Source organism: Eurosta solidaginis, chromosome 2 (assembly GCF_040869045.1).
Source record: "Eurosta solidaginis isolate ZX-2024a chromosome 2, ASM4086904v1, whole genome shotgun sequence".
NCBI lineage: Eukaryota > Metazoa > Arthropoda > Insecta > Diptera > Tephritidae > Eurosta > Eurosta solidaginis.
Window position 1 is genome coordinate 243740258 of NC_090320.1, and position 23091 is coordinate 243763348.

General features: G+C 41.0%; 1 protein-coding gene and 1 pseudogene across 6 annotated transcripts in view; one reads left to right on the forward strand and one right to left on the reverse strand.

Moving 5' to 3' along the window:
- The first annotated feature begins 111 nt into the window (after positions 1-111).
- LOC137240128 (heat shock protein 70-like) lies at positions 112-8899 on the forward strand (annotated as a pseudogene).
- Positions 8900-11863: 2964 nt separating this feature from the next.
- Positions 11864-23091, reverse strand: part of dmGlut (Dietary and metabolic glutamate transporter) — a 125321-nt gene continuing 114093 nt past the window's right edge. For all 6 annotated transcript variants that reach the window (XM_067767451.1, XM_067767446.1, XM_067767447.1 and 3 more), the window contains 5 exons: positions 22313-22494; positions 21778-22224; positions 19687-20071; positions 19375-19613; positions 11864-16616 (listed from right to left, as the gene is read on the reverse strand). In XM_067767451.1, the coding sequence (XP_067623552.1) occupies positions 16410-16616; positions 19375-19613; positions 19687-20071; positions 21778-22224; positions 22313-22459 (1425 nt within the window). In that variant the 5' untranslated portion in view covers positions 22460-22494 and the 3' untranslated portion in view covers positions 11864-16409. The remainder of the gene's footprint in view (positions 16617-19374; positions 19614-19686; positions 20072-21777; positions 22225-22312; positions 22495-23091) is intronic.

Genomic DNA, 23091 nt, shown 5'->3' on the forward strand with positions numbered 1-23091 from the left:
GCGGCTGCGGCTGACTCGGTGTTCGTGGTGTTGGTGTAGGTGTCTGCAGTGTTTGGTGATGTAATGGTGCGTGCGACGTCAACGTACGTGTTTGCGTGTGTAGTTGCACGCATGTTGTTGACGTCGCCGCCTGTGGTGTTCGGTGGTGTGATGATACGTGCTACGTCAGCGTACGTGTTTTCGCGCTTAGTTGCATGCGTGTTGCTGACGTCGGCGCCAGCAGCGCTTGGTGGTGTAACGTTGCGTGCGACGTCAGCGTACGTGTTTGTGCGCGTGGTTCCACGCGTGTTGCTGACGTCGGCGCCGGTAGCTCCTTCCAGCAGTACTACCCTGGGGCGTTTTGCTTCCTCCTCCTCGTAATGCTGGCGCATACGCTTGACGCTGTTGTTTAGTTTTGCGTTATGGCTCTCCATCTTAGGTAGTTGGGTTTTTTGTTTTTTTTTGTTTTTTGGAAAAGAAATTCGTAGCAAAAGAACGTGTTGTCACCTCGGTGGTTTGCGATAGAATGACCGGTGCTTGCTTATCCTGCCATCCTTGATATTAATTAGATTATTTTCCCTGAATTTATTTTAATTTCTCGCGATGGTCTCTGCTGCATGATATGGCTTTAGCTCCCCAATATTGACCGTTTTCTCCTTCCCGCCGTTGGTTTTTCGTACTTTGAGTATCACTGGTGATACATATCCTAGGATCTGGTAGGGTCCGTCATATTTGGGGGCCAACTTTGCCGCGAAATTTTCGCCGGCCTTGGAGAGATGGTGTTCCTTTGCGAGCACTAGTTCGCCGACTACGGGGGTCCATTTTCTCCGCCGTAAATTGTAGTGCCGTGCTTGATCTGCCGCCGCTCGTTCCATGTTCTGCCTAACTATTCTGAATGCCTCTTGCATTCTGTCAGATTTCTCTTCTGCCGTTGTGGTAGCTGTGCCCGTCCCCAGGTTGACCTCGTCAAACAATGCCCCTGGTAGTCGCGGTTCCCATCCTTGTACGAGGAAGGCTGGACTGTATCCTGTGGACGCGGTCACACTGGTTTTGATGGCCAGCTCGATTTCTGGGAGACGGTCGTCCCATCTGTTGTGCTGTGCTCTGGTGAGTTGTGCTATGATTCTCTTGATTGTCCTGTTCGCCCGTTCCGTCGGGTTTTGTTGCGGGGTGTAGGGCGCCGTGAATTGTTGTCGTATCCCCATTTCCCTGAGGTAACGCTGCCACATTGTGCTGGTGAACTGGACGCCGTTGTCCGATATCAGTATCTTGGGAGCACCAAATCTTGCGAGGATGCGTTCTCTGAACGAACGGCGTAGGCCTTCTGCTGTCGCACGCCTCATGGGGACCAGTTCCACCCATTTGCTGAAGCTGTCGAAAAATACTAGTAGCATCGTGTTCCCGTGTGTGGATCGTGGGAGTGGTCCAACGAAATCGACGCATACCGTGGCGAATGGTTCTTGGGCCACTTGTGTGAGCATCTTTCCGGCCGGCTTTTGCTGTGTTTCCTTGTACTTCTGGCGAGACTCGCACTGTTGTACGTATCGACTGATGTCCCGAAACATGCCGGGCCAGTAGTACCGGTTGGCAATCCGCGCTACTGTCCAGCGGAAGCCCATGTGTCCAGCGCTTGGTATATTGTGATTTTCTTCTAATACTCGTTGTCGCAGTGGTGTGGGTACACAAAGTTTACAAGGTACCGCTTCCTCATCTTGTGACCGGCAGGGAATATGGCGGTACAGTTGTCCATCTTGTATCATGTAGTCAGAATATTTCTCGGGGTTAGTGCGCACTTCATTCACGCGCTTGTGCCACCACTTGCATGGTCGCTCTGTTGTCGTCGCCAGTCGTAGGGTCTCCAGTGGCTGTCGTGATAGTGCATCAGCTACCAGGTTCAGCTTTCCTTTCCTGTACTCTATGTCGAAGGTGTGCTGCTGAAGTTCCAAGGCCCATCGTGCTATACGGCCGGAGGGGCTTTCGATGGAGTTTAGCCACTTTAGAGACATATGGTCCGTGATTACCCTGAATCGGTACCCTTCCAAGTATGGCCTCATCTTGCGTATTCCCCAGACGATCGCGAGGCATTCCTTCTCGGTAGGCGAGTAGTTGGTTTCCGCCTTGTTGAGTTTCCTGCTGGCGTAGGCGATCACGCGTTCCCCGCCTTCCAAATCCTGTGTCAATACGGCGCCTAGCCCGAAATTGCTTGCGTCCGTTTGCAAGGTGAAGGTCTTGGTGAAGTCCGGACAGACAAGTATCGGTGCTTCCGTTAGTTTTTGCTTTAAGACCTCGAAGGCTTCCTGTTGTTCGGCTCCCCACTTCCAGAGTTGCCCTTTTTCAGCAGGGTTGTGAGTGGCTGGCTGATCGTCGCGAAGTCGGGCACGAATCGTCGGTACCAAGATGCTATACCGAGATATTGACGCACCTCTTTCGCGTTCGTTGGTGGTTTCAGGTCTTTGATGGCTGCAACTTTCTCGGGGTCGGTGTGAATTCCCCTGTCGCTTACTACGTGTCCTAGGTATCGAATTTCTTTCTTGAAAAACTCGCATTTCTCCGGATTTATTCTGAGGTTGGCGCGCTGTAGTCGTAGCATCACTTCTTTCAGGTTGCGAATATGCTCCTCCAAGGTGGATCCTTTGATGATTATGTCATCGAGGTAAGCGAAAGCGTAGGGTTCCATCTCCGGTCCAATAACCTGATCTAGTGCTCTTTGAAACGTTGCAGGTGCGGAGTGTAGGCCGAACGGCATAACGCGCCACTGGAATAACCCGCGTCCCGGTACCGTGAAAGCTGTGTAGGGACGGTTCTGTGGCTCCAGTGGTATTTGCCATTAGCCATTTTTCAAATACAAACTGCTGATATACTTCGCCCGTCGTAGCTTGTCCAATATATGTTGTATTCTGGGTAAGGGGTACGCGTCGGGTACGGATCGGGCGTTAAGCTGCCGATAGTCCACGCATAACCTCCACTTCCCGTTTTTCTTCTTGGCTAGTACGATTGGTGCGCTGTGTGGGCTACAGGATGGCTCGATGCATCCTTTCTGAAGTAATTCGTCAATTTCGTTGTTGATGATGGTCTGCATAGCTGGGTTGCGTGGGAAGTAACGTTGCTTGATAGGGCGGTCGTCCGTCAGGATAATCCTGTGCTCGGCTATTGTCGTCACCCCACTCATGCTCTCAAATTTTCGGAGTTCTTCTGCCAGAAAACTGTGCACTCGTTCCGCCTCGTCCTCATCCTAGGCCCCATTGATCCTGTTGATCCTATCATCTATGTTATTGCTGTTCTCACCTGTTGGCGATACCTCCTCCTTGATCTGTGTCGGCTCGGTTGATGGAAATGTATGCTGTGTGACTGGCCTAGATAGCGCGAGGTGACCTCCTCCGCAGGATATGGTGGCTCCCATGCCCCCTAGTGTATCTAGGCCCTGTATTATGTCGTCGATTGCTCCGGGCATGACGTGTAAAACCGTGTGGTGTGACGCTTCTCCGAGGCGTACCTCAGTCCTTATGGCGTCGAAGATTGTGGTGCTAGTCCCGTTTGCCATCGTTATTTTGATGGCCACTCTCACCATTTCTCCGCTCCCATAATTTACCACACGTTCTGCAAGGCTGCTCGAAACGAAACTTCTCGACGCCCCTGTATAGATGACTGCCTCGGCTGATTCCGCGCCGAGCCTGGCTACGGCGTAAAGGCGGCCGTGCTCTTGGTACATGGTTACTGCCGATTCGGCGCTGGGTTCCTTGGGCTCACTGCGCCTTGTTCTTTGTGAAGCCCTCTGTCGTTTCCCTGACGTCGACGGCAGCATTCGATTGTGCGTATATCACTGCGGCCACACTCCCAGCAAAAAATTTTCCGTGGGTTTCGGCATCTATACCCGTAGTGTCCTTGTTCACCACATCTCCTACATACGTTGTTGGGGTCAAACCTCTGATTGCCTGGAGGCGAGTGGTGCGGTATGTTCGGTGGTTGTGGCGGTGATGGGGTTACAGGTTGCGGTGATGGAACCAAAGTTGTGTCACCTACGACGTGTCGCGTAACTTCGCGGCGATGTCCCTCTGATGGTCGTCGATAGCCCTCATGTATGCTCTCGAATTCCTCAGCAAGGGTTAAGAGTTCCGCGAGGTTGGTGAAATCCCTCCGACGGATATAAAGTAGGTAATCGGGGTGGCTGTTACGGAAGATTCGTTCCAGCCGCTGTTCGCTGGTGTACCCTGCGTGTCTCATCAAGCTCTGTATAGCTAGCACATAATCCTTGTACTTTTCCTTGTTATGCTGCCTTCGTTGGCGTATGTCGTCCTCGAGACGCTCGAAATACCTGACTGGCAGGAAGAAACGTAAAAAATCCTGTTTGAAGCTTGTCCACCTTTCCCAGTGCGCATTGTTGTTCCGATACCATTGTAGCGCGGTGCCCTCTAGTAGCTCTGGCATGGTTTTTGGTAGGAGATCCACGTTTAGCGCGTACACTTCGGCTAACTCCTCTAGCTGCTCGATGAACGCTAACGGATCCCGTCCACCGTCGTACTTTACTGACCACTTCCGCACTTGGTCGATGATGGGTGCGAACACAACGGTCGGTGCTTGAGTTACCTGAGACGTATAATTTATGGCTGATGCCCTTGTCCCTGATGGTAAGTACGGTTGCGCGCGTTGCGTATTCCGTGGAGGAAATTCCAGAGGGTTCTGCTGTGGTTGACCCCCGGTCGTGGTTCCTTCTGCGGCCGGAGGTATGGGTGTCTGGGAGGTGCCGTTGGCTTGTACTGCTATTCCTGATGCTAAGTTCTTTTGTGGGGGTGCTGTGTTCCTGGGAGGAAACGCGAACTGGTCTCGCTCTGCTGGTCTATCTGTGTTGTTCATGGTTTCCCCTCCGTTTGACGGAATCGGTGTCTTAACCTCATTTAAGTCACTCATGTCTGTTCCCTTATAAGCGGCTTCTATGGATAAAATTTTTTCCTATATTCCCGCGTCAACATTTGCTTTCGAAGCCAGAGCTGCTATGCGCTTTCGGATCTCCCGGGTGGTGCCTGTGTGCTCAATACCCAATTCCTGTGCGATGGATATCAGCTGCTCTTTGAAATGTTTTCTAACCACGTGGTATCAATCTGGTCAGCCATTTTACAGTTAGGTTTCTAGTCAGGAATGTTCCTTCTGACGTTGTACGATTTGCAGGGTCCCTGCTCGGGCGCCAATTGTAACGAAGCTTTTTCGTGCCCCGTTGCTTCTTTGATATTTGCTGGGGTATACTCGCCGTGCCCAGGGTTCGTTTACAATAAATTTGTATTAAAGGGGCACCTTGCAAATCGATTTAATATAAAAACTTCACTCTCTTTATTGGTTCTAAATTCTATAATATAAAATAAAACGTGTTTGTATACTTCATTTTTCAATTTCACTTGGACTATCTTGCGGTATCCTTGATTGTAGTGGCGGGCCTTAGCGGTCCGGCCGTATTCCGTTAGCTGGGTCCCGTTAGTATGTGGCGTCGGTGCCTTGACGCGCCTTATGACGGCGTCTCTCTCTGCTGCGGTGCTCTGTCGCGCCTTACGTCGGCGTCTACTTGTGTTGCTGAGGCGATGCTCTGTCGCCGTGTTCCGTTAGACGGATCCCGTTAGTATGTTGCGTCGGTGCCTTGACGCGCCTTACGTCGGCGTTTACTTGTATTACTCTGCTGCACCTTGCGTCGGCGTCTATTTGTATTGCTGGTTGCTGGGTGATTCTCTGCCACGCCTTGCGTTGGCGTCTACTCGTATTTGCTGGGCGATACTCTGTCGCGCCCTACGTCGGCGTTTATTTGTATTGCTGAGGCGATGCTCTGTCGCGCCCTACGTCGGCGCTTACTTGTATTACTCTGTCGGTGTACCTCTGCTGCGCTCTGCCGCCGCGCTTGGCGCTGGCTTACCCTGGCTGCGCTATGCGTCGCCGTGTTGACGTGACCTCTGTCGGCGTACCTCTGCTGCCGCGGTTCGCGCTGGCTTACCCAGGTTACGTTGTGCGTCGGCGGACCTCTGCTGCGCTTTGCTGCCGCGCTCTGCGCTGGTTTACGTGCGTTTCCGCTCTGTTGCGGCCTCTGCCGGCGTACTTGTGCGTTGCCGCTCTGTTGCGGCCTCTGCCGGCGTACTTCTACTGACGGAGGTGAGCGGGTGTCACCTGTCGCGGTTGCGCGTTACTGTGGCGGGGCCTTTGGTCTTTGGGGGTGATGCGTAGAGAAGGTCAACCGCAATCACCATTCCACGACTCGCTCCTATGAAGTGGATTCCTATTGCACAGAGAAGGTCAACTGCAATAGGGATATACTTCGCTAGTAGCTCTGGTCACGACCACAGCTCCGTGCTGACTGACTCTGGTTACGTTGTGCGTCGGCGGACCTCTGCTGCGCTTTGTTGCCGCGCTCTGCGCTGGTTTACGTGCGTTGCCGCTCTGTTTGCGCCTCTGCCGGCGTACTTCTACTGACGGAGGTGAGCGGGTGTCACCTGTCGCGGTTGCGCGTTACTGTGGCGGGGCCTTTGGTCTTTGGGGTGATGCGTAGAGAAGGTCAACCGCAATCACCATTCCACGACTCGCTCCTATGAAGTGGACTCCTATTGCATAGAGAAGGTCAACTGCAATAGGGATATACTTCGCTAGTAGCTCTGGTCACGACCACAGCTTCGTGCTGACTGCCTGCTGTGCTGCTGTGTCGCTCCTTTTATGGCTGTTGTGTTTGGTGTTGCTAGCTCAAATGGTTGCGTTGCCATGGTCACCGTGTTGCTGTTGAATGTTGCGAGCGCTCGTTGTGTTGCTGAGTCTTGTTGGTTGGTCGTGTTGCTAGAGCCTTTTGTGGCCCCTTGTTGTGTTAATGTCGTGTCAAATATATTGTGGGGTCGTTTTTTGTGGGCCAAATTAATGAGGATTTATTTGGTCCTCACAAATTCCGTATACTAACTGCTTTTAAAAGTCACAATTGTGCAAGTTTTTGCCTATTTTAACAAAAGGTAAGTAAATACCGCATTTCTTTTTTTTCTCTGTTGATATCGCAGTTATTCTTGTACCCGTTAATTCACCATCAGCTTTGGAAACTCCGTTGCATTCAAGTGGAATGGGTTATCTACTTCTCCAAGAAGATGTCTGTCGACTGGCCATGGACTTAGTAACAATTTATGAGCCCTGCACTGACGATTGAGATGTCAGGTTAGCTGTTGCAATTACCTGCAATTCTGGTGAGGGCATCGCCGTTTATAGTGCAGAAAGTCGTACTGTCTATTGTCTATTTGCTATGCTAGCTGCCTGCCTCTGCGGTCGGCTGGCAAGCTGGAATGCCAGAGATCGTGGTGAGCATTAAAATCGCCAAGGATAATACGGGTTTCACCACAGAGTATCGTACTAATATAAGGCCGATGTCGTCACTCTGGGTGTCAGAGATGGATGAAAGCGCTTTGAAGGACACAGGCGTTATGCTGTCCGATTGCTGCTGGTGTACCTGGTGTCAATGAGTTGGTAGTAGTTGTTTTGGCAGCAAGGTGCAACGAAAGTACCAGTCGGGCGATTTCCATTTGTAAGCCCAGAGTATCTATGAAGGTGGCATATGCAAAGGCATGAACTGCATTGGACCGATGCCGGGATCGTAAATACTCTGCGCTGGCATACGGAACACACGGTGTGGGAGACAAGGAGTTGATGACTCCTTCTTAAGCGAGTATGAGTGATGGTAAGGGAGTGGAGGGACGGGGGTAAAAGCTGGTGCTACTATCCATGCTACGTAGATTCCAGTGTTGGGTTGTAGCGGCCGCGTTAGGTGGAAGCGCCGTTTGGGGCGCGAGCAACAGCGGACGTCTGATGTGGACTTCTGAGCAGCGCCGCTGCTAGAAGGAAGCGCAGGGTGTTTGAGAGTGAACCGCGGGACGTCCTTGGATGTGAACAGCAGGTAGCCACAAAGGTTTTATAGAAATTTCGGGGCGACGAACGTTTGGTTCTAACCCAGAACAGCCCGAACAATGGAACCATCTTTTATACGTGACACACTGACAAGAGTATGACAGTCTAAGATAAACTCATTTCCGACATATGCAGCAGAACCACGGCCTGGAACCGGGGTTAGGTTCAATACCTTCCCGGAGCAGGAGGGTATGGAGCAGTCTAGATGCAAGGAGCTGCTCCGAGGATGACAATTTGTGGGAGTCGCTCCGGTACGAAGAACCGGCTGCCGTGGGAAGCGTCAAAATGTCTTTCTAGTTGATGTAGCCTCACTGTCACTGGCGAAACGGCTGCTGGTGTTACGGCGAAGATCATCCAACGAACCTGTGGCATTCCATGTAAGCAAACACAAACCATCTCCACATATTCGGACAATCAAAGTGGCGTCACAATCCAGGTGTTTGAAGGTGAACGTGTCGTGACCAAAGACAAAAATCGTTTGGGCATGTTCGATCTACCGCCAGCACCACGTGGAGTGCCACAGATTGAAGTTACATTCGATTTGGACGCTAACGGAATTCTCAATGTATCGGCGAAGGAAATGAGTTCTGGTAATTCTAAGAATATCACTATCAAGAACGACAAAAGACGTCTATCACAAGCCGAAATTCATCGTATGGTTAATGAAGCAGAGCGATATTCTAAAGAAGATGAACGCCAACGCAATAAGATAGCCGCTAGAAATAATTTAATGCCTTAAGCAAGCATTGGATGGTGCTGGTGATAAGCTGAGTGATAAGGAGAAGAGCGATGCATTAAAGCTTGTGAAGACACCATAGATTGGCTCGATGCAAACACGTTGGCCTATAAAGAAGAATACGAGGACAAGATGAATACGTTGACCAAACTTTGCTCACCGGTTATGACAAAATTACACGGCGGTAGCGGTCAAGGGGCATCTTGTGGTCAACAGGCAGGTGGATTCGGTGGTGGACGCAGTGGTCCAACATTTTTACCTTTAGGCGTTAATACTTGAATATATCTGTAAATGAGTTTAGTTTTATTCTGGTGACGTATAATTACAAATTCATTTATTTTATAAAAGAACTGAAAAAATAAAACAAATTATTTTTTAATCAAAAAAATCTTATCACTTTATTTGGGTGCAATTTAAAGGTATTTTTTTTATCGTTGCCACGCCTTTACCTCTGACTAGATTTTTCATTTCTGCAGTTTCAGACGTTGAGAAAAAGAATTGGCATTCGTCACGGAATTGCAGTCCGAATCCTGTAAATGCAGTTAAGTGGAACTATTGATATCACATCATGAAATCACTATTGCATCATATCAGTTCACATTCAGTAACCACCCGCAGAATACATAAAATCACATCACAGCACAACTTCAGCTCTCATAACTCATCAAAATCCTCTAACGGGAGCCCATGGAAACTTGCAGTTCAAACAGAGTTGAATCAAAGTGATATGGGTATAGGATAAGATAAGATAAGATAAGAGCTGCCCAAATCTTTTTGCTACATGTAGATCATATCATGCCAATCTCACCATAAGGATCAGATAAAATCTTTTTGAAAAACCATATTTAGTCTATTCATATCAGACCATACTCACTGATGTCATCTCACATCGTCAATATAAGACAATGTCAGAGTACTACGGACACAATACATTGGTTAAGTGCTAGACATAATTTGGTAAGATAAGTACAGGTGAAATCACACCATAAAACTTCATTTGATCAGCTCTGTTCATAATACATCACATACTCGTTGATGTTGTGAGGACCAAATAAATCCCCATTAATTTGGCCCACACAAAACGACCCCACAACATATTTGACACGACATTAACACAACAAGTGGCCACAAAAGGCTATAGCTACAGACCAACAAACAAGTCCAATACAGCATACATCATATTCGATACAACAATAACTCAACAGCCAGTCACAAAAGGCTATAGCAACAGACCAACCAACAAGTTCAACATAGCATTGACACAACAGCCAGTCACAAAAGGCTATAGCAACAGACCAACCAACAAGTCTCAGCAACGCAACCAGCGTTCGCAACATCGAACAGCAACCATACCAACGCAACCATTTGAGCCAGCAATGCCAAACAAGGCAATAAAAGGAGCGACACAGCAGCACAGCAGTCAGTCAGCACGGAGCTGTGGTCGTGACCAGAGCTACTAGCGAAGTAGATCCCTATCGCAGTTGACCTGCTCTATGCAATAGGAATCCACTTCATAGGAGCGAGTCGTGGAATGGTGATTGCGGTTGACCTTCTCTACGCATCACCCCCCAGAGACCAAAGGCCCCGCCACAGTAACGCGCAACCGCGACAGGTGACACCCGCTCACCTCCGTCAGTAGAGGTACACCAGCAGAGTAATACAAGTAAACGCTTCAAGTCAGCACGGAGCTGTGGCCGTGACCAGAGCTACTAGCGAAGTATATCCCTATTGCAGTTGACCTACTCTATGCAATAGGAATCCGCTTCATAGGAGCGAGTCGTGGAATGGTGATTGCGGTTGACCTTCTCTACGCATCACCCTCCAAAGACCAAAGGCCCCGCCACAGTAACGCGCAACCGCGACAGGCGTCACCCGATCACCTCCGTCAGTAGAAGTACGCCGGCAGAGGCCGCAACAGAGCGGCAACGACGTAAGGCGCGACAGAGCACCGCAGAAGAGAGAGACGCCGACGTAAGGCGCGTCAAGGCACCGACGCCACATACTAACGGGACCCGTCTAACGGAACACGGCGACAGAGCATCGCCTCAGCAATACAAGTAGACGCCGACGTAAGGCGCGACAGAGCACCGCAGCAGAATTATACGAGCATACGACACTGGTCGCAGCAGCGCAACGCTAACATACGACGTTGGCCGCAGTAGAGATACGTTAACATACGACGCTGGTCGCAGCAGCGCAACACTAACATACGACGTTGGCCGCAGCAGAGATACGCAGTCGCTAACCGTAAGAGAAACACGCCGACGCACGGCGTCACTGAGATACATTTACACATACCCAGCAGGGCGTCCTAACGGAACGATCCTAACGGGACGCGAAGACCGTTAGCCCACCACCAATCACGGAGCAAGCATAAAGCGAAGTGAAGAATATACACAAATCTTTCTTTTATTATATTTTTACAGTTGTAGTATATAGAGTTAAAGCAATAAAGTGAATTTTATATGAAATCGATTTGCAAGGTGCCCCTTTAATACAAATTTATTGTAAACGAACCCTGGGCACGGCGAGTATACCCCAGCAAATATCAAAGAAGCAACGGGGCACGAAAAAGCTTCGTTACAATGTCATATCACAACGTCAAAATTAGATCTAATCAAGGAGTTGCGAACACATTACATATGATAATAGCTGCCAAAATTTTTTTGCAAGACCTAATTTGGTCAGATCATATCATAACACATCACATCCAACAAACCAAGTTCATTGACATCATATCACACCATCTACAACAAACCAAGTTCATTGACATCATATCACACCATCTACATCAGAACAGGTCAGACTACTACGAATACATTACATTGGATAAGAGAAGCTCAAATCACTTTGTACAGATTATAGCAGACCACATTATATCCAACCATACAATTGATATAACTATATCACATCATAACAACTCAAGCGATTTTATCACAACGGGAACATTAGATGAAATCAAGGAATTACGAACACATTACTTAGGATTAAAGCTGCCTAAATCTATTTACAAGACGTAACTTCCTCAGATCAGATCATAACACTTCACATATCTCAGGCCAAACTCATTGATATCATACTACATCATCAACATCAGAACAGATCAGGTTAATACTACTGCATTTCAATGGATAAGAAAAGGTTAAATCACTTTGTAAATTGGTCAGATTATAACGTACCACATTGAATATATATATAACAATATCACATCATATCAATTCGAGCGATTTTGTAATTAAAAGCTTTTTGTTTGGCAAGTCATACAGACCAAATCATATAAAGTCTGTATTTATTTCTGTTTTTTGTTATTTATTTGAAGTTTAAGAGAATTAATTAATTTTTAAAAATTGATTACAACTACATAACAATGTTCATATAATTTTGTGTGTTTAATAAATGCTTTCTTTGTCTTTAGTAATTAGTATATATAGTACTTGTAAGTGTGTACATGCTTATGGAAATCGAAGAAATGCTCATGGATTGTATAATTTTTTTAGTTGTTTATAAATTATATAAATATTTTTAAGGCACTCAAATGAGTGTATGTATGTATGTGTATATGTATATGGCTATACAAAATACTTAAGGCGCGCAATAGAAAGGATTTATTGCTTAAGTCACAGTTAATAGCCTATCTTGTGGTTAACGCAATATTTCTGTAAGCGCATAAACAATTGATTGGGCTATAAGATTTGATTTTAAATCAATCTCATCCAATTATTCTCCAATAACAAAATCCACGTTTTTTAAGTAAATTGGCGCATGCATGCTGCAGATGCACTTAAGTATTGGCTTAAGAACACTTTGTTGATTTTTTGTTTAACAAAAACCGCCTTATATTGCACTTTTTTAAAGTAAATATTTATATGTTCATGTGTATATGTATGTGTGTACAATAAATGGTATACTTATGTATTTCTTCAATAGTAAAAATTTAAGGAAACATATAAACATAAGGCCTGATTACATTGAACACGGCGGCTACAGACCACAACCACTCATTAGCAAAGCTTGAGTACAACCTTAGCCAAGCATTGGCTACTTCATTACTTTAAACGCGGCAGGAAAAACATTAAAAAAAATAAGAATTACGTTAAAAAAAAGGTCCGAAAGAATAAGTTAACCTTATTCTATCTGTTATTTACTTCTATTTTAATTTTTATTGCCACTCTCTGTCGCTTGCGTGCTGCTCTTACCAAAAATCACGACCCTCATAAGAACATGTAAAAATAATTTGACAGATGTCGCCTTTTAGCCGCCGTGGTGGCCGTAATCAAGCCTAGAGCCGTAATGACTAATAAATTTTTTTTTCAAAACCATCATCATTGCCCCTTTATATATGTACAATAGTTACACTAATATTAATAAAATTAATGAAAATTGTTAAATATAATAAAATAAAAATGTATACTTAAGTATTAGGGTGGTTTGATATTTTTTTTAATTTAATTTAATATTTTTTTAAAATAATTATGTATAAAACTCATATTCATTATTATTAAAGACCTATCAATTTTTGACAAAAATATTTGTTTAATCGAATAATCGAAAAATTACTACATTGCAATTGTTTTTTATAATTAATTTATTTGATTGACTGATTAATATAATTATTTGATTTAAATAATTATTTGATTACTTTTATATATTTCTAACTTTAAGTTAATTAATTTCCAAAAAAATTTTAATTTTTTTAACTCAATAAATTTTAATTAAATGATTATAAGATTACTTCCAATTCAATACGTATTTTAAACTTTTTGGGAATTTGAATTACGTTATAACGATATTACGCAATTTATTATTAGTATTGCCATCACTCTAATTAAGCCATTACCTAAATAAGTTTTAATTAGATGATTATTTGATTTTATTTTATGTCTTTTTATTATTGATTTTTAAAAAGCGTTATACAATTGTTTAATTAATATAAGCTTTTTTTTTATTTTGTTGTTTGATTACTATTTGATTATTTGCAATAACCGTTTAATATTATTGATTTCATTTTAATTAACGTATATATTATACTTTTCTTAACTGGATGATTAAAGCAATTAACTGATCACATAGTTTTCCTTTTTCGACTTGATTTTATTCAATTTCGTTTGCATATTAATTAAGTAAATTAATCAATTGACTATAAAATGATTTGAAATTTTATTTCTTTTCTGTTTCAAGTGATTAATAGTTACTTATTTATTTTTAATTTTGGTGTAGTTTATTCCGGAAAAATGGTTAACCAATAAATAAATAATTGTTGTTTGAATAATGCTATATAACTTGAAATTAAATACATTTTTTAAATAAGTGACTTTGTTTAAATAAGCTTCACAACTTATTTAATTAATCAGTTCTATAAATTTTGTTTATTTTTACTTTGAACTATGTATATCGATTTTTGAAATGATATACTTAATCAATCAAAAATAATCAATAAGTTATAAATAATCAAATAATTGCAAAAAGTAAAAAAAAAAAAAACTAATTACAGAGAGTCGAATAACTAAACAGTTATAAATACCTAAAAAGATGAAAAAATCAGATAATTATAGCCAATCAATAATATTAAATTTGGTTACGTTACGGTTGATTATTTCCAATTAAATTTTGTTTTTACTTTTCTATATTGACTGATTAATGTTACATTTTAAATATTTTCTTGGTATTGTTAATATTGTACAGATTAATGAATTTAACTGATTATTTTGTTTTTTTTTTATTTCTACTTATCAAAAAATTACGAATAAACCAATAATTATAAATAATCGGGCAACTAAAAATGATCAAATAATTAAAAAATTTGAAATAATGATAAATGATTAAAAACAAGCATAAATTTATAAATACGTAAATGAATAAAAATAATTAAATAATAATAATTAATCAAATAATTGATAGCATTAAAACAAATAAATGAACTAAAAATAGTTCAGTTACCAAAAGTAATCATAAATTACTGAAAATGATGAAATTATTTGATATAATCGGAAAGAAAACTAAAGAGTTATAAATTATTAAATATTTTAAAAAATTGGAAGCTATCATATAACTACAAATAATAAATAATTCTATTCAAACAACCACGAATAATCAAATAACTAAAATTAATAAAAAATTTAAAAACAAACCAATAGTTAGAAATAATCAGAAATAAAACCACTGCTGCAACAACAACAACAACAGAAACAAAAAAATAATCAAATAATTGCAGCTAAACCAGTGATTGAAATTAATTCTTAACTTGGAAAAATCAAATTATATACCTAAAACAATCATGCAGTTAAAAATAATGTATTAATAAAAAAATCTAATATTTTGAAATATATAATTCTTATTACTAAATTAATTGACGTTATAAAGACAATAATAAATTGATGATATTTAATTAAACAACCAACAATGATCTAATAATTCAAAATTATCAAACACTTTGTAACTAATAAATAAAACCAAATAATTATTAGTAATGAAAAAATTAAAAATAATCAAATAGTTGTTGCTAATCAAGTACTTGAAATTAAATTAATTGTTAAAAAAAATAAAATAATAAATTTCAATTATTTCATTGCATGTATTTATTTGTTTATTCCAAGTGCTGTGATTAATTTGAATTATTTGATTATTTTTATATATTTATTCCGAAATTTTTAGTAGTTAGATTATCTTTAATTTTTTGATTATTTTAAAATATTTGAATAGTTTAAAATTAATTATATATTAAAAATCAACTCGTTATAATAAATTAAACAATATTTTTGGAATTATTCTTATAACTCGAATTAACATTTGAAATAAATCTATTAATTGAGAATAATCAAATTTGTCACATAATTCAAGTTAATTAAATATTTGGTATAGGTCAAAAATCATAAATTTTAATAAAATTATTTGGAATATCTATGAAAAAATCAAATACTTAAAACAAATGAAATAAAAAATAAAATATTTGGCAACATTTTAGTATTTAAAATCTAACGATTAATCATGTATTTGGAAATATATAAAGAATTAAATAAAAACATTGGTATCGAACTAATGGCAAACGAACTTTAATAACTCCGATTTCGCCCCACCCTTATAAGTGCAAAGATCACTTTATTAATTAAAAATTTTGGCAATATTTTAGTATTTAAAATCTAACGATTAATCATGTATTTGGAAATATATAAAGAATTAAATAAAAATATTGGTATCGAACTAATGGCAAACGAACTTTAATAACTCCGATTTCGCCCCACCCTTATAAGTGCAAAGATCACTTTATTAATTAAAAATTTATAATTTATTGTAATCTTTGGACTTACTAATTATAACTAGCGAAAAGCAGCTTTAATATAAAAAGTACAAAAAAAATATAAAAAACAAAAAAAAAGCACATAAAAACACAACAAAAATGAAAAACAAAATTAATAAAATTTACTTACAACTTCTAAGCGCAAAAGCAACGTGCATTCGCTTAACTAAACAAAATATACAAATTTAAAAATATTAAGTTTAAAAATACTTGCTTTTGCTTAATAATATTTTTTTTAATTTCGTTGTGTTGCTGTTATATAATATATATTTTTTACTTTTCTGCTTATGCTCTAATAATAATTGCAATAAATACTTAAGAATTTATTTGTATTTTAAGCTATTTTTAAATTCTTTTTATCCTTTTTTAATCCACAGATTAGTTGGCAGCTTCTGTTTTTTTTTTTTGGTAAAGCATGTCTTCGTTCGGCTAGCAAACTAGTTCTATGTTCAGCATTTTCCGGCGAGCACGTAATACGGTCTCACACTTTTTGACTTAAAGTTTCTCGATTTTTTCGCTTCGTTCATGTTGGCCATTCAATGGTGTATCCTTCTCCTTCTCTTCATCATCAAAATCAATTTTGCGTGGTGGATCGTTGAAGGGCTGCACCTCACCTGATGCCCAAATCACATAAACAATGGCTGTTACGACGAGCACACCAAAGGCGACCCAAAAAACGAGACGCCATTCGAGCATAGTTGCCTGCGATAAAAATGGGGATGTATGAATATTAAAAGAGTTTGAATAATTTAAATAATTTAATAGAGCCTATAAACTTAGAGAGATTCACCAAAATGTTCCTTCTCCCCTGCTTTGGGTCGTGGTAATAAACGACTTGCTACAGGACAGTGAGGGTAAGGACTGCCAAGTGGTGGATTATGCCGACGACCTGCCAGTTCTTATCAGTTGTATTGTTACCAGGGGATCCGAATCTTGCGGATTAGCTGTAAGCCAAAGCAAAACGATGTCAAGGTTCTTTCAAAGTAGGCCTAATTATCTTCATAATTTAATAAGGCACGCCGTTAAGGGATACAAATGTGCCAACATATTATTTAAAAAGATCTATGAGTCTTAATTTAAGCTAAAAGTCAGACACAAAGGTTAACTCGAAAACATCGAACTACTCCTCCACAAAAGAAAGTAAAAATTTCCGTATCTTATAGCACTCGAAATTAGAACATAAACCCACGGATCAGTGATAAAGTCAGGTATCTGGGAGTCGTCCTAGACTCCCTAGACGTCTCTGGAATGACAATATAGTAAAATGCGTTAAAAAACGGACAGTTGGGCTCCTGCCCGCATTTCGATGAAAGCGCTCATCATTATACTGTACCTACCGTCCCTTTTCTTGGTCGCCAAACATACAGCTCACATACCAGCTTTGCGTCAATGTGACACGGACATTACGAACAAGGTACGATTTTGTGCACTATTGCCTGAGGTCTCAACATCAACTCTTAAGTACTGAATATTGCATTATACTTGAGAACTACATAGCAAAGAATGATGTTTTAGGCAATATTCAATCTACATATGGTCATAGCCACGTTTATGCCAAAAGTTTGGAAAAGCTCTGACATCCTCGTCCACGTAAGTAGCAGGATTACTTTATTGTCGGCATCTCAAGACGAATATTGCAGGTCTGCAGAAACAGCTGTTTATTTGGTTGTTAAACTGATAGAGGGATTGAGAACAAAGAATTTGTGCTGGGTACCTTTCTCGACATAGAAGGACCCTTCGAGAATGTTCTACCAGCGAAAATTTAAAAAGTCCTTTCAACACTGGGAGCCGAATCGACTGTGGCAGAATTCATCAGCGGATTGTGGGGTAAACGGAGACCTTGTAAGCTGTATGGAGGACGACGAGGTTGGATCATTCAGTCAATTTATGCACAGCTATCCTACATTTGCGAGGATTTGGCGAAAATATCTTGGTCGGTACGTATTTGTGGTAGCATAACGGATCAAAGAGTACAAGCGAGCTGTTCTTTAACTATACAGCTGCCTCCCATCCTAACCTAACCAAACCTCAATCAACAAAGTCCGATGGTTATCGGAAGGTGGGGCAGATATTTTTAATAAGATTACCCAGCGTTGAACCTTCAGGAATTGAGCCTTCAGTAAATTTAACTATTTCAGGCTTCTCCACGTACGAGACATCACGGCGAGTTTAGCCTGCCAATGATAAAGGACGTGGAAAAGCAAGCTTGACCCGGAATAAGTTGGGATACCGACCTTGGTACCTAGCTTTCAAAAGACACAATGTACGGCACTACGTAGAAGACGTGTAATTTTTGGGTATGATTTTTTCCGACTAATCAGGAATAGGGTCCAGTCCAAGTAATGTTATATGTACATCGACATCATCCATGATTCAGGGATATAGAGAGTAGAGAGAGGATCTTGCTTGGCAAAACTGTCGACGAATTACTATTTCAGACATTGCATACGTGTCTTGATCAAAGTAGGCCGTTCGCAAAAAAAAATATTAAGCTCATTCTGTTAGTTCAGGCTGAGTTTTCCGTACTGTGGGCTTTGAGTACACGCCTTCTGTCATTCGTTCCTTTTTAGTTTTTGAAAAAGAAATCCTATTATTTTACTAATGCAAGATATTGAAAAAATTAATTAAATCTTTACCGTACCTAATATTCTCAAAGCTCCCTTACTGTTAGCTGTAAAAAGCTCACCAGTCGCTTTTTTGCTGAACTACCTGGCGCCTATTGGACTTGACATGGAGCTCAAATCATTTTCCATTTGATCGTTCATACATTATCGTATTATTGCCACACACCTTTCTGGATATGGAAAGGGATATCGATAATATAAATAGCACAAGTTTATATATATCTGATCCGAACAAGGGTTTCCAAAGCCAGGAGGATACCACGGTGCAGTTGAGTGAAATGAAGTCATGCCTAAAATTGTTAGCCACTCAAATGGCGTCTAGTGGTGGAGGACGTCATGAAACTACTATTGGCGAATAGAATCCGCTGCCAGGACAGAGTGTGAACTATGTGACATACTACAAGGATTTAAACGAAGGGGTGGTTTGTGATTGTGAGCCTAAACGTCAATTCACACACCTAAAAAGATCAATCCGACAGTCAAAGCTTTTGTTGGGAAAGTATAGTGTAAAACTATAGAAGATGATCATTGAACTATCATGGAATGAGTTAAGTATATTAACAGAAAGACATTCTGGGCATTCTGTCGGAGGGCCTCCGACGCTTCAGCGAATGCGCTACCATCGCCTAGCTCATCTTGATCCTTTAGGTCCGAAAGAGCTATGTTTTTCTTGCAAACAAAATAAACCACTTTCTTATACATGTGAAAGGCGGACGGGCTTAATACATCAATTGAGTCTGCTGACAAGACGGCTGAAAGTACATCCTCTAACTTTGTCCATCCCATGAAAAGACACATATGTAGCTTGATGAAAATATATGATATCTAATACTTACATTTGGTGTCATCCAGCCCACCAAGGTTGGCGTTATCACACCAGTTATCGCACCAATACCATTTGTGATGGCCATTAATGTACCCGCATAATTGGGACTCATATCAAGCGGTGTCAGCTTCATGCCTGCATAGAAAGCGCCCATCAGACCCATACAAATGGTGAAGAGTATAACAACAGCTAAACGATCACAACCAGCATATGAAGCGGCAACCATAAAGATCGCTGGACCAAAGGCAGCTACACAGTGAGAAAAAAGAGAATATAACCGTTAAATATTATTTTGTATTGACTTTTCTAAATTCAAACTCACCCAAGCCAGTCATCATTTTGCGTACATTTGTAAGATTCATAATCTTCTTGGTAACCAACCAATCGCCAACAAAACCTGAACTTAGCGAAAAGATCCACATCATTGCGTAGGGCAATGAAGAATATAGTCCATTAGCTTTGATAGAGAATTGCATAACATTCGACATATATTTAGGCAAATCTGTTACCATTATATAGAAACCCCAATCGTGACCGATTTGTGCTGAAATTAAAGCCCACATTGGTAGACTGGTAAGAATGGCAGCCCATGGTGTGGGTGGTAAATTTCTGTTACGTCCAATGCTGCCCATATGTTTAGTTAAATACTCTTTTTCGCTGGGTTTGATGAATGGATGTGTGGTGGGATCGCTGTAGCAGAGGAAACTCTAAGGGATGTAAAGAGAAAAGTTAAATTTATTTTGTATTATTTTATTGAGAATACAAAGCAATATAGAAAGGTTAAGTGATTTTCTGTTCTTTTGTTATAACATTTTTTGTCAAGGTTGTGGTACATCTAAATATGAGTATTTCCTACTCTGAGATAGTCCGCCTGTCTCCCTGCCAGTCCTACTAAGCGGCAGTGTTGTAATAACGACAAAAACACTCCCAAAAGAGCTAGAAGAGTGCTACTGAAGTAGTTGATGGTTATGGGCTCGAAACGCTTCGGTATTTGTTTGACCTTAAAAAGGCAAGACTTAAAAGGCATCAGGGTCATAAAGATGGACTTGGTAGTATGACGGACTTAAGCCGACAGAATGACCACGCTTGGTTGTTGTTCTTGATGTATTGATAGTGAGACTAATACCCTGCAGTCGGTTTTATAATTCGGTTAACACTGGCTTTTTTCGGGACTGTCATGCCCATGTAATCCCGTTCACAAATTGCCATTCCCATAACAGCTCCATGCTCCTGCACAGCTTCATGCATTATTTTCATGGAAAGGTGTCAAAGGTGGTCCAAGAGATTTATCGGGGTGCGTCCGTTGCAAAAATATATATTTGAGCCAGCCACAGGCATGTCCGTGTGTCTCGTGCAAATAGTCGCTGCATTTCTAGTTTTTTTGTCCGCACCTCCGCAACTTTCTACCAGCAATGCTGCTCAGCAAGAAACTGCAAATACCAACTATTTATCGAGCCAAATGGCTTTTCCAGCTCTCATACCTGCATCTCATAACCCCAATCGCCGTAGTATAGATAGAAGCTGCACCGAGCACCAGCCACTTTCCCATGTCTCTGCCTTGATGTTTTGCCACCTGCACAAGAACGGGTTACGAAGTCCTGCTCCTGGTATGACAGCACAAGATAAATGTATATGACCGTGACATCGGTTTCTTGCAACTATTACTGTGGGCATTGCAAACCATATTTATCAAGCAAAGTTCTAGCCACTCCAAGTTCTTTACGGACCGAAGGGGTGAGATGAGAAGGATATCCTAGTAAGTTCAAGGTGGTCATATCAATCGATAACTCTCCTCAAAACCTTAGAGGAGTTGCCATTACAACATTCTTCGCTCAAAAAACTATGCTCAAAAATGTCTAAACAAGGTGACTAAGGCAATCAGATACATCGGTCCACGTGCAGGCTTAGCGATCTCACAAAATACGTACCCCAGCTGAAATGTAATAAGACTACAGGAGGTATGAAGAACGTCACACTTAGATATCATACGACTATAGTGTATCAACAAGGAACGGTCTTTACGCGGATGAACCTAGGACTACGGAGAGCGCTTACACAGATGCACGCTGTTCTCTGCTGAACTAAAACCGTTCTTTGAAAGTCTACAATACGACCACATGTGAAAGATTTACTTATAAAAAGCCCGTTGAATAATTTCGGATAACTTTGCAACACTTCTCGTCACGCGAAATTTTCCTTATCGAGTGAGTATGGCGTGATATCAGGGATCGACTGAATGACAGTTATGGGAAAAATGAAAGATAGAGACAAGTGTCGACCTTTTCGGGCGGACAGGGCTGCATCAGCCGTTATGCTAGTGATATTCATATAAATTAAAGATAAAATTAGTATATTCACTTGCGTCCCACTTGGTCATGCTTTACTGTAGAAAGAAAAAGAAAATTATACTTACAAAGATAATAAACCAAACAATTCCCATACCACCAAAGAAGTAGAATACCCATGGCCAATCATAGGCATCCAATATCAAACCAGACAAGAAATTACCAAAAATTGAACCAACTTGTCCGCCACCCAACACCAATGAGCCCAACTTGCCACGTTCCTTTATTGGTACCCATTGTGCCAGCAGCACACTTAACGCCGGAAATGTTGTACCCTCACCAATACCCATCAATATGCGGGTAGCAATTAACCAACCGGCACCGCCATGAATGATTGCCATTGGTGTTATGATCGTAAATAAAGCAGTTGAAAGTATACCCAAACTTAACGTCCATTTACCACCGAATTTCTCTGCCAATAAACCACCAGGCACATGCGTGACAATGTAACCAATGTAGAAGGATGAAAGAATAAAACCTTGCAATTGTTCTGACCATTCGTATGTGCCACCACTCTGTAAGATAATTAAAAAAATTTGAATCATATACTATCTACATATAACGCAATATTAACCCTTCATTGCATAAAATTTAAAAACTTACACTTGTACTCGAGTCTAAATCGTCAGCTTCGCAAACAGCTGTCGAGTTATCTCCACCTGTAATATTATTCTTAACAACCAATTCGGTAATTGTAATTGAGAGACATATTCGCATTGTATAGGCGTTGAGTATGGCAAAAAAGCCCATGATCGCGAGGATCACGCGCTGTGGTAGGAGGAAAACTGTAAAAAAATGTTTGAGAAAAAAGAGATTAAAATTAAAAAACGGGTCATTGAATTTTATGAAATAATTAAGTTAGTGATATCAAATAAACCATACAAATTTCATACTTCATAATTATATCTCGCCTCAACTTAATTTACCGAATCATAATGTGATTCAATTTTATTAACAACTTTTATTATCATACAGTTTAATTAAACTAATGAGGCATAGCGTCAATTTAATTAAAAATTACATGTGTTATTGGTAACACGTCGTTGTTCACAATACGCGAACCTTGTAAAGGTTTGAATGCATTTGCACACATATGTACATATGTATATGTACAGTGACCAGACCAGTGCAAGTACAAGTATCAGTACCTCAGTACTTCGAAAAATGAGTACAAGTATAAGTATCGAAGTACTTGGTCTTGAATTGTTAAAGTACAAGTAAAGTACATGAAAGTACTTTCGAAGTACTTTGACAAGTATTGAACGGTTTTGAAGCGGATCAACCAATATTTTTTAACAGTCAGCGCGGCGAATTCATTGCCAGGATTCCAGAAGAGTTTTACAGGTATATTAATGATACATCAACAGATTTCAATATGCTTC